General features: G+C 37.3%; 2 protein-coding genes across 2 annotated transcripts in view; one reads left to right on the top strand and one right to left on the bottom strand.

Annotated features, from left to right (window-relative positions):
• Positions 1-4,558: 4,558 nt before the first annotated feature.
• LOC125913665 (olfactory receptor 52A1-like) lies at positions 4,559-5,602 on the top strand. Its single transcript, XM_049618870.1, has one exon. The coding sequence runs from the start codon at positions 4,645-4,647 to the stop codon at positions 5,593-5,595; it is 951 nt and encodes a 316-aa protein (XP_049474827.1). The 5' UTR covers positions 4,559-4,644; the 3' UTR covers positions 5,596-5,602.
• A 1,311-nt stretch (positions 5,603-6,913) lies between these two features.
• Positions 6,914-12,838, bottom strand: part of LOC125929257 (olfactory receptor 52Z1P-like) — an 8,737-nt gene continuing 2,812 nt past the window's right edge. The window contains exon 2 of the mRNA XM_049640279.1: positions 6,914-7,007. Within this exon, the coding sequence (XP_049496236.1) occupies positions 6,914-7,007 (94 nt within the window). The remainder of the gene's footprint in view (positions 7,008-12,838) is intronic.

Here is a 12,838-nt window from a genome sequence, read left to right as displayed (position 1 = left end):
CAAAAAAAAAAAAAAAAAAAAAAAAAAAAAAAAAAAAAAAAAAAAACAGACAAGAAAAGAAAAGAAAACAAAAGAAAAGAGTAGACAGAGAGAACTTCTCAATCTCCAATTACAGACTTATACAAAGTCAAATGACGAAATAACTCAAAAAGCATACAATTACAAAAACTGGATGGGACATTAGCGTTCAACAGGCAAAGGTAGAGAATATTCTTGGAAATTCATGTTGAATCAAATAAGTAAGTGTGAGTCATAATATTCTTAATGTTTAATAAAATTTATGTAAACATGAAATATATAAAACAAGAAATGGCAAATACCATGACAGAAGGAAAAAAACACACTTGTTCACATCAGACATGCAAAAAGAGATGCTTAATGTCATAATAAACACTTAAGTAACTCATTTTAATTCTGTATTAGAGCATTAGGTATTTCAGGAAATTGCATCCTATTATGGCATTATTGTGGAATTATTGTGGAATAATTGATGAGGACGTTATCCCTCAAAGAGGATAAAATGACAAATATATGAATTTTTGAGAGATTATATACAAAAAGGATAAAGAATGAGGATAACTATGTGATATTTCTGAAAAAGAAATAAAAACTAATAGAATACGATGATAATATCGTTATGATTAGGACTTTGTGTACAATGCTGAATAAAGCTATTGACAGTGGGCACCCTGGCATGTGTCTCAATCTAATGGAGAAATTTTAGTTTAACAGTCTTCAATACAGTATGAACTATAGGTATTTCATGGATACATTTAATTAGTTTAATGAGTTCTCTATTATTCCTATTTTGAGGAGGGTTTTATTTTGCATGCACATTCACTATTTTAATGTGCTTTCTCTGCAGCTATTGAAATGATATCATGACTTCTTTATTTTGTTTACATGGGGAGTTATATTGACTGATTTTCCTTTTTGTTGTTTATCTAATATTTAATTGACACATATCATTATAACAACAAACATAACATGTGCATATTTTGATTTAGAGGAAAACAGCTGACTGCCGACCAGCTCAAAATTCAGCTGGGGAGGGAAGGAGAGAAAGGCTGAGGGGAGACCAGCTCAGCTCCTTGGAGCATCAGGTGGTGTGTGCCTGGCAGGGCAAGGGTGGTGCCAAGTTCCATAGTTCACACCCGAAGTCACTTAAGAGCTGTGGATTTTTTTCTTATTTTGCGGATGATCGAAATGAGGCTCAGAAGAGTTAAAATAAGTGCCCAGAAGCACAAATAGGCTGAATTTGGGTCCTGGCTAAGAAGGGGCAAAGCTGTTTCCTTCCCAAAGTTGGCTCTTTCTCACCACATGCTGCTCAAATGACCTGCCAGGATTATGTCATGTACATTTTGCCTCTGGCATTTCATTTCTCTCAGGTGGCAGAAGGAATGGCTGCACCGGTTAGCACATGGTTCAGACTCCAAGCAAAGGTAATAACGATAGGTATTTGATCCTCTCAGGACATGAGAGCCCTATATTTTAGTGGTATCTAAATCTCCTTTTGCTATCCCTAGAGATGGTTTTTCAGAGCACGATGCCATCCCTCCCATCCTCTTTGTTGAACGAACCCCAGTCCATTTATTGAGAGAACTTCCATGTGAAGCACGATAGCCTGGTCCAACTGATTTCAGGTATGCTCCCAGTCCTCACATGGATCTGTTTGGTATTTTGGATGCCTTTTAGTCCTGTTCCCAGACCACACTTGTCCCATGCTGCACGTTTGGGAATATATCACCTTCTGAAGTTAGTATAAAGAAGATGTGACCCCAAAGTGGTGCTGCATGCAGTCACTGAGGAGCTGCTTCACTCCAAAGTTTGAGATTCCCTTTAACTGAGGGTTCCAGATAATTAGATGCAGATGCCAGGGTAACAGGCGACCACATGTACCTGCGCATGGGTTGAGATATATGTCACACTGACATATGCCTGATCTATGATGCAAGGAATGAGGGACTTACTCCAAAAGGCTTGAAATGAGAGCAAGAAGGGATTGCTTTCAGTTAGAGATGAACACAAAAATGGCACAGCCCAGGAATCAGACTGATGAACAAGAGAGTTTACTATACAATAAGCTCCTTACAGCTTCCAAACTTCCTCCCTACAAATCCCAAACACTATCCTCCCTGGGATCACTGAACTAAGTCTGGAAATCCTTTGAGTCTCCATGGGATGGCCAAGAGTAAATAAGTGAAATAAATAAGAGGAGGCTATGCTTTCTTTTGTTTCCAATTTCCTTTCCTCAAAAACCATGGGTAAAGCTGGCCACTCCGCTCAGGCAAGAAGTGGAGTCCTGTGCTAAGCAGTCCCCATTTTGTGTTCCATTTCTCTGCCATCCAGGTGAGCACAAGGAATCCCAATCTCTGGTAGTTTGAAACACAAGTGCACTGTTTGTTTGACCAAAAGAAGATACTTCAACATTGCCCTCTCCTGGCTGCACTAGATAGATCTGTCTCCTGGGACTTGGCTAAGAAGTTAGTCTTGAGAAATGGCAGCTGTTCTCCTCCTCCTTTACCATAGGGAGTAAAAAATATCTTAGTATTTGCAAGAAGCTTATGAAGTTTGGTCATCAGGGAAAATTATGGTAGAAAACAGAAATATTCCACTGCTGGGACCAGCAAAGAGCAACTTCTCTTGCTCCAGTCACTTCCCACTGCTGCTTCTGGATACTAAGTAAGTGGGTAGTTAGGAATGAGTACGAGCTTAACTGGGGAGGAAATTACACGTCTTGAAGTATGAGTACAAGTACAGTCAATGAATCTAGACTCCACTTGCAACACTACAAACCATGAAAGTAGAGAGTGCAAATATGTTTTTGATAGAGAATGACTTTGAAGTTTTAGGAACCACAATACAAGAACAGTCATGATAAAAATGAGAATCTGGTTGAGGAGATTGGGAGGTGGAGGAAGTTAGCAGCATGCTACCAGACAAGAAGGCTAGACCAACAGATGTTTTACTAGAAGGAGAGCGGGTCATGAGTTACTTGAATGTTGTGCTGTTACATCTGAAGATAAAATAGGGGGACAGTGGTCATAGGGAATGAGTTTCTCCCATATGAGGAGGTCTTTCTGAAAGTGAGCGTTGCACAGTAGATAGACGGGCATGAAAAGGCCTCAGCACACATATCGTCAGCTGCCAGGAACCCCCTGGTTTTGGGGGGTGATGTGGTAGAATAATCTCTAAATCATTCCAAATTTAAAATTTCTGAGGAGAAATTAGGGTTGTTGGGGACCAGGGAAGAACTCAGATTATGTGTGGAGGCGACAACTCGTGCAAGTCATTGTCTAAGTCAGGCAATTAGTTGCCTGATTTAGATTGAGGAAACTAATCGCTGAAGCCACCTTTCTGCTCACACTTTAAAACAATAAAATTCATCCACGCATAATCCTGTCAGCCCCTCAACTGAACTATGGGTCGTTGTTGGTATACAGTCACTGGGAAGTGTGAAGTGTTCCCAGCAACAGTCTTTCTACCGCAATGAGAATTCTGTTTTGGAGGCTTCTCTTTCTGTCTCTGCTGCCTCTCAAGGCACTGCCACCTGAATGTACCTATGTGTTTGTCAATCATTTCCCTTGGAATCTCTGGGATAATTCTCAAAGAGCCCCACTCCCTCATATTTGTCTTGTGTCAGCTTCTGTGGAAGGTAAAATATTAGAACTTTCTCTTCCCTTCAATGGTAAGCAGCCCCAATTTATATACAAGGATTGTGTCTGCCAACATTGCCTCCATATGGACACCTGGGCTCCCAAACTTGTTTGCTCAACCTTACCTCACATCACCTCAGCATCTTGCACATTGCTCTCATGGTGAAACAGCCAAGGTTTCTCTTTTACAGCAGGTAATCGTTAACCCTTTTAATTTTATTTATATAGTGAAACTGTCCTTCCTCTCTAATATGTGGAAGAAAGAGTGTGAAGAGCTGTGGGTGCTTATCTAACTACAGGGTTCATATTTAACACTTGTGTCCTGAATCAGAATTGCCACTGAAAGTTATGCAGCTGCCAATGTCTGTCTGGATGGAGCCTGAGTTCCACAGCAATGTCATATTGACAAATTCTTCAGTGAGAAGGAAGCTTAAGGTGAGGAGAGGTCATTTTATTAATGGAGTCACAACCTTAGAAAGGGACCTGCAATCAAAGAAGTGCTGGTATGTTCTGCAGAAATACCCAGCTTTGTTAGTCTAAACTGAATGGAGGAATGAGAGGAGAGAGAAAACAAGAGAAAAGTCAGGCTCAAGGCACATGGATTTTGATGTTTCTCTGTCTCAAGTTATCGTTTCAATTTTTTTTTTCTAATTTCCGTGACAAGGTTAGAAGGAATCGAAGATGGAGTGGGGGAGGAAGGAGAACACCACTAAGCAGCCTGATCACGTTGATCCCATCATAGGCATGGTGTGCAAATACTCAGTTTTCACATTGTGGATATCACTGCGCATGGGTGGATGATGTTGCTGAGTGAACCTTTCCTTCGAAATTTTCTCATTCATTTAAAAATGATAAATAAGCTGATGTAGTTGTTTCTATTTTTGTCATTCAGTAATTCTGTGACTGGATGAGAATAAGACATATCAGAGAACACAGCATCATAGTTTGGCAAACTTTTCCCCTTTGCTAAGGAGACCTCTGAATAACCATGCCTATTGCAAATGGCACCATGTTCATACCCTCTGTGCTGACTTTCATTGGGATCCCTGGTCTGGAAACTATTCAGTGTTGGATTGGGATTCCATTCTGTGTTATGTACATCATTGCTTTGGTGGGAAATTCTCTGCTTTTGATCATCATCAAATCTGAACCCAGTCTCCATGAACCTATGTATTTCTTTCTGGCCATGTTGGGGGCCACAGACATTGTACTTAGCACCAGCATTGTCCCCAAGATGCTTGGAATTTTTTGGTTCCACTTGCCAGAGATCTATTTTGATGCTTGCCTCTTTCAGATGTGGCTTATCCACACATTTCAAGGTATTGAATCGGGAGTCCTTTTGGCTATGGCTCTGGACCGCTATGTAGCAATCTGTTATCCACTGAGGCATGCTATCATATTCACTCGACAACTGGTCATGCATATTGGAATTGGGGTGACCTTGCGGCCTGCCTTTTTGGTAATCCCATGCCTCTTGCTCATAAAGTGTCGTCTGAAACTTTACCGAACCAAGTTAATATCCCACACTTACTGTGAACACATGGCCCTTGTGAAGCTTGCCACTGAAGATGTTTCCATCAGTAAATTCTACGGTCTCCTTGGAGCTTTTGTTGTTGGTGGCCTGGACTTCCTTTTAATCACCCTCTCCTATGTACAAATATTTATCACTGTCTTTCACCTGTCCCAGAAAGAGGCACGTCTTAAGGCCTTTAATACATGTATTCCCCACATATGTATCTTCTTCCAATTCTATCTCCTTGCCTTTTTTTCCTTTTTCACTCACAGATCTGGATCTTCTATTCCATCATATGTACATATCATCTTGTCTAACCTTTACCTACTGGTTCCACCTTTCCTCAATCCCTTTGTATATGGGGTGAAGACCAAACACATTCGAGATAAGGCAGTAAAGATGTTGTGTTCCAAAGACCAGGCATGACGTTTGATGGAAATATTTCCTCCTATGGATTTAATGGCTCACCTAATGGGCCCATATGATCTGAAAGTCCAGTCAATAGTTTGGAGTATCATCATGTTTTATGAACAAATTAATAAACATATAAACTATTGTGTTAAAAATCCCATAGGATATTGACTTGGAGTTACAAGGCAATTAGAAGATATTGAGGCAAATAGAAGATCAGATGAGATACTGGAAAACTAAATGCTTGGCTATAAGAAAAGTCAGAATGCGGATTTTCCTTACCACCTGAAGCTGGTCTGTGTGGAATAGACAAATCAAAGATCCTTCTGCAGGTTGTAGTGGAACACACTGATTCTTTTGTACTTAGAGCTCCAAGATCAGATTCTTTTATATAATATACAAGTCCCACTACATTCTTTCTCCAACTATTCTAAAATCTTCTTTAGTGTTTACTTTGTCCAGTAAAAATTTATCCCTTGAATATCTCTTCCTTATATATAACCTGAACTTTGTTTGAAATAAGTATCTATAAATATCTCCTTCTTCACAAAGCCTATCTTCATCAAGTAATTCATGCTATAATCAACTTGGTGCTTCTCATGACATCAAATATGTTTGCTCCAACAAATCTAGGACTAAGGCCATGCTTACACCATGGCTTATATTTATTGTTTTTAAGTGTTCATTTAATTTCTCACTTGCATAAAAGCAACGTGAGAAATGCTCTGGCATTTGGTGATTTATTTTTTCAGTAACGTGAAGACAAGTTTTAGATTTAGATTAGAGACAACATTATTCTAAACCTCTTTTCAATTATTTTCCCGATTCAATCAACAGTAACCCTTTGGTCTAAAAAACCTGGACAGAAAGTCTGGAGGCTAGGATTCTCACGATATTTGTTTTCCCAGTATGTTTTTCTTTTTATAAAGCAAAGTACATTTTGTTCTGCATTAAGATGCTCATATACTAATAGTATTTCATAGAGAAACTGCATTTTGCAAGTCCATCATAAATGAGGGCAGGTAGTCAAATATTTGTCAAGAATATCTTATACAAAAAGCAGATTTCAATTTGGTAGGGAAACAATTGCTGAAGAAGTTGGTTATGTGCCTGACCTCTGGAGTCAAAATGACCTTGTTCGAAACTCTTATTTTGCCAGTTCCTAACTACAGGCATTGGAATACAATTTACTATCACACATTCAGCTGCCTAAACTATAGATAAGGAAGAATAACATACATTTTATTGGGAACTAGAGACATGATTGTCACTGTAATTTAATGGATACGTTTATGTAAGTCCCTTCACATGGGGTTTGGGAACTGGTAGTTACTCAGTAGAGATTATTCTGATTATCATGCTTATCTTCATTTTCCTTGTGAGAATCTGCATCATTCATCTTGCGCTTGAGCTGAAATACTGAGCCACTGTTTTCAAACAGTTGTTAATATAACACTAAAATTAATTTAAAAATACACATTAAAGCTTTATGTATGACCCAATCTTGCGCTTTTTGTTCACCTGTACCTGTTGATCGAAGTGTTACTTGTACCTATATCTATTCCCATATTTATGGATCTATATCTATCCATTTTTCTGTATTTATATGTGTGTGTGTGATCAAGTTTATTAATTTTATGTGATTCTATCCTTAGATTTATTTGCTTGTGTTTTCAGTTTTTGATAGAAGAGTGTTAAAATGTTCCATTATGAATGGGGATTAGTCTGTTTCCCTTGTTACAGCTGCTGATGTCTTTGATTTGTGTACTTTTAAGCTATGGGTAGGTAGGCACTTCCATTTATTGATGCATGAAGATTTTAAAGAGATCTTCCTTGTTGATTGACCTTTTTATCACTGTGAAACACTTCCTTTCCCTAATAAGGCACTAAAGTCTCATGTTTGTTATTTTCTACTAACCTCTCATTTAGCTCAGTAATCCTGTCTTCTGCTCTCTGATTCAGCTTTCCTGAATTATCAGGTTTAACTCCTGTGCTTTAGCATTTTCTAATGTGCATCTGATTCATTCTCTCTCTCTCTCTCTCTTTATTTTAACTTAAATTTCTGGTATATTCTAATTTTCTGGTAAAATTCTTCAACTCTTCATTTTTAAGGATTAATAAATTATTTATCATTGGTTCTTCTATTTCCTTGCACATATTAAGTATTGTTACCTTAAAAATCCTTGACTGCTATTTACAATAAATACAGCTGTGGAGGGGTCCGTTTCTACTGCTTTTCTCCTTGTTTTTGAACTTATGTTCTTGTCTCTTGCCATGTCTACCAGTTTCTCACTGGGTGTTTGACATTATATATAAAAATCATGAAAGCCAGGTAAAGTGATATTTTCCTCCAGGGATAATGCACATCTTGCTCTGTGGTAAGCCCCATATAGGATCTTTACCTTGACCCAATCAAAATTTGGACTGAGTGGAAGCTGGTTGTACCACTGTATTAGCTGGTTTCACTTTTGCACCTAAGGCTTGGCCTGTTCAGGCTTTCAACTGTGAGCTAGGGTGCAATCCACACCTTGCACTGTAATCTTTGTGCGCCAAGGAAGACAAGAGTACCGAAAACAACTCTGTCTTGTTCAAATGTTCCCTGCCCACTCTTTGGGCCTTCCAGTCCCATGCAGTTTCAGAGTTTAGCAAATATCTTGTCTGAAACCTAACACATTGCCAGTCTCAGGTCTCTGTTCCTCCATTGTCACCTGGAGAGAGATCCTTTGGTTTTCTACTTTTTTCTTTTAGGCTCTGACAGAATTCCAAAAATCTGTTTTCTGACCCTCAAAACTGGCTGTATGCCAGGAGAATCGTCCTTTTTGACTAGACATAGAAGATGGCTTTTGGCAGATGTGGCTTCAGAAAGAGCTCTCTCTGTCCTCTGAAAGACTCCTCTCTGAAATTCTATTTCTTCAGGATGTCTCTGATGCATTTTAATTTCTTTTTACGTACCTTATTTACTTGTTCATCGAGTGAAATGTTGCCTTTAGGTTCTCCTTCTTGCTCCTCTTGAGCTGAATTATAATTTAGATTTTATTTTACACAAAATATGTTTTACTTACCTTATTTTTCCCCTTTTAATACCTTTTTTGGTATGCTTAGAAAACTTTGCCAATCACAAAATTTATGTATGGCTTTTAATATAAACAAAATTGTTTGTGATGCCTACGTGTATGAAAATTCAGTGGACAAGTTAAAATTATGCCATACCCCATGAAAAATCCCTATAGTTCTCTCCTTGGATAAACATATATGTTTTAAATTGAAACAATACCATTAATTGTATAAAACTCAAACAATTTAAAATGTTTTTTTTTGTCCTTTCTCCCTACTCTCTCATTAGAGTTAGTTAGTAAGTATGATATTCAGGCTTTTTAATACTAGAATATATGTAGAATTATTTTAAATAAAAATTAGATTATATCAAGAATATTTTTCTGCATAGTTTTTCAGCTACTTATGAATAACATGGATAGCTTTTAAAATCACAACTTTTGGACTTTTTCTATTTTTAAAATGCCAATGACGTTGAATGTTATAGAAGTACTACAATTCAATTAATATTTCTCTCTAAATGAATATTTTTGAAGCATATTAATGATGTAATGAACCTTTGCATGCATGTATGTATTTTCATAGCTGTGTAAGCAATTTTGGTGTATACATTAATAAACATAGAATTACAGTATAAATATATATACGGTCTATTTTTATTATTGCTGCAGTTATGTTCTGTAAAGTCACTGAGTTCTGAACCATTTCTCTTTAGGAGAAACACAAGCATCAAGTTGCTTTGAGCTCTGATCACATTTTCAATAACCATTAACACGTAATCTGTGTGTGTGTTTCAATTTAAAGACACATTTTAATATATATCAAACACATTCAATACACATTTCTTACAAATAATACATTTCATGTGGCATTTCCCTGTAATAAACATTAACCAAAAAGGATTTCACCCTTTCTGACCTTGGATAATGGATCTGTAGATTCCTTTGGATTTCACACTTGCAAAAGTGCCATCCACTACATTTTATTTAATTGATCATAATACCATGAATTCACAAACTTAGTCAACTTTCCATTCTCTGCATAGTTTTATCACACACTCTAGACGTTGCCCTAGCAATTGGAGGAGCAACCTCATGCACAGATTGGTAAAACTCCTCTTCCTTTTTCTGGATGTTCAGTATTTTTGATTCATTAACATTGAGCTCACGGGCAATTGTAACTTCTGCCTACAGGGAGCTTATCTGACACACTGTCACCTCCGTAAGATGGATCACAGCCTTGGGTTTAGGAACACTGGATGCACTTCAGTAGGATGCTTGGGGGCCATTTTTGCCATCACCACCACCAACAAAAAGGAGTAAAATAGAGCATTAAATAGACCACAGAAATGTATACTCATTTATTTGTACTAGAGATGAAACAAGAAGGCAGAGCTTAAGCCTGTTCAACCTCAGCTGAGGACATGTGTGTTAGGCAACTCAATTTTTTTGCTGCCTGGCATATGTCCACTAATGGTGACAACACTGGGGGCATTGATTCTGGGGTTTCAAATATATTTGAACAAGTAGATGAATTCCCAAGTACAGAATCTGTAAATAATAAGTATCACCTGAATATACACACACATATATATAAATGCAAACATACATATGTTGATATATATCCACATACACAAATATAATGCATTAATAGCTAACTTCTAATTCTGTTATCATTTTAGGTACAACTTAATAAAATAGAGTATAAATATGTAAGCACGGAATTTTAACTCTGACCTTATGAAACGCTTATTGAAATTTTTCCTTTTCACTATTATTCACTTGGGGTAATTATAGTCTATCATATTTCTGCTCAGTTTTTAGAGTTAAGACACTGAAATTTTATAGAAGACTATAGGAAAACTTCTTTTCTTAGACATATTCATGGGGAAAAATAAAAGCTCAACTTACGCAAAATGTAAAGTTCACCAAACCCATTTTATTGTCATGTTAAGTGGGGATAATATTATTGCCCTTGGACAACTCAAATTATTCTTACTCCAAAATCTGACTTCTAATATGCATAAAAATTACAAAAAAAATATTTTTGTTTTCTTTGTGGGGGGGAGGGGAAGAGAGAAGACAGAGAATCCAAAGTGGGCTCTGAGCTGACAGCAGAGACCCTGATATGGGGCTCGAACTCTTGAACCAGGGGCTCATAACCTGAGTCAAAGTTGGATGCTTAACCAACTAGGTCACCTACGCGCCCCCCAAAATTTTGTTTAATGTAAACCTTAATGCATATATACTAGGGATCACTTATATTTTCATCATCAATGAATATAATATTGATTATATTTAATATAATAATGTGAAGGTTCCTCTCCATCCTTTTTCTCAAATTCCCCCTAACAAAGAGGAGAAATAAGGTCTGTTATTTCCCACTATAACTAGAACAGGTCAATTACCAATGATTGGCCAGAAGTTTCTTTCAGAAATGAGCTACACATAGAGAAATAGGACTGATAGGAGAGGCAGGCATTCTGAAATAAAGTATGGTTACAGAGAGCCTAACAGAAAGGAGCCATCAGGATAACGTAGTCTGACATGGACAGAGATGTTTAGATAGACTGAGATATAGAGATGTGTGGGCTTTACACAGTGACAGTTCTCAAAGGCAAGAGTAACAAACACAAATGTGATATCTTTTAATCTAAAAATCATATCAATTTTCTAATAAAACACTAAAACATAAATTAAAGGTAACAAACCAAACGTTAGTTTTCAAAATTGATTTTTTTCTCTGTTTGTGAGAATATCGATGATGGAACTTCATACACCTGAAGGTGTATGTGCAACAATATGCTTCCTCCCATCTCTGTAGCCTAACTGTAATTAGTCTCTGCTAATAACTCTGCTGTCCCAGTCATGGCTTGATATAGCTGTGATGAGGTGACAATATTTAAAGAAATTTAAAAAACAATCTTGAGACTGATACTATGGGATTCTTTTTTTTTTTTTTTTTTTTTTTTTACTTTTTGATTTTTAATTTAGGAGGAGGTCAAGGTTTTTTAAAAAGCAAGAAACAACAAAAAATAACAATATCTGCATTTTGTTATTGACTTGAATTTCCTAATTTTATCTATGAAGAGGGTGAGACTTAGAAATGGGATATACAGGAGTACCTGGGTGGCTCAGTTGGATGAGCGTCTGACTCGGCTTCGGTCATGATCTCATGGTAGAGAGTTCGAGCCCCGCGTCAGGCTCGGTGCTGACAGCTTTGAGCCTGGAGCCTGTTTCGGATTCTGTGTCTCCCTCTCTCTCTGCCCTTCCCCCACTCAATGCTATCTCTCACTCTGTCTCAAAAATAAATACAAACATTATTTAAAAAATGGGATATATATTCGAAAGATTCTCACAACCATAATTCTATCCCCAGTTTAGGTGCAGATGTTTTACTTAATATATATGTGCCTTCGCATCCTACCTTAAAGATAAAGAGGTTGATCTGTCTTTAAAATTTCATGTACACTGACACCAAGATTAAAGTCAATTGACAACTCTCATGAGTATTGTAAACTATATAGAATTGGGGGTACATCGTAGACTATGTAGAGATATGACAGCTGATTCAGTCACTGTTCACCCAATCTTTTACATTAAACCGTGTAATCTAATCTACCAATCCTGCATTCTATTAGGTGAGACAGAACAGGCTTTCTAGGCACTTTTGCTTAAACAAAAGGTGTGAAGAGGTGTGAATGATCTTACAGGGACCTAGGGAAGGCTGCCCCGAAGTATGCCACAATACCATAAAGATTATGCTGAATTAAACTTATTTAAGAAACAGCCAGTGCAAGACTACTGACTCTTTGTCTCCAGAAAGCAGGAAGCGCATCTCCCATGTGAAAGGTACCTTCTCTGCATCAAGAGGTAAAGGGACATCCTTATCATCAGAGATAGGGAATTCAGGGCCAAAGTAGCCTATGTAAATAAATCTTGTAATTTTTACAGATTTATTACCCCAGCCCAAATTCTAGTCCACATTTAGAATTCTTTACTAATGGAAGCTCCTGAGCATAAGTTTTCTTTGTCCTGTCAATTCCTCACAGATGGATGTTTCTTTGTCTAAAATGTATAAAAACTTCATGTCTTGGTCATTTCCTTTGGTCTTAATTTTACTATGGACCTCTGTGTGCATTAATTAAATTTTGTTTTTTTTTTTTTCTCCTGTTCATCTGTCTCATGCCAATGTAATTATTAGA

Source organism: Panthera uncia, chromosome D1 (genome assembly GCF_023721935.1).
Source record: "Panthera uncia isolate 11264 chromosome D1, Puncia_PCG_1.0, whole genome shotgun sequence".
NCBI classification, from domain to species: domain Eukaryota; kingdom Metazoa; phylum Chordata; class Mammalia; order Carnivora; family Felidae; genus Panthera; species Panthera uncia.
The sequence above is the reverse complement of the archived record's forward strand: the minus strand, read 5'-3'. Positions and strand labels throughout refer to the sequence as shown.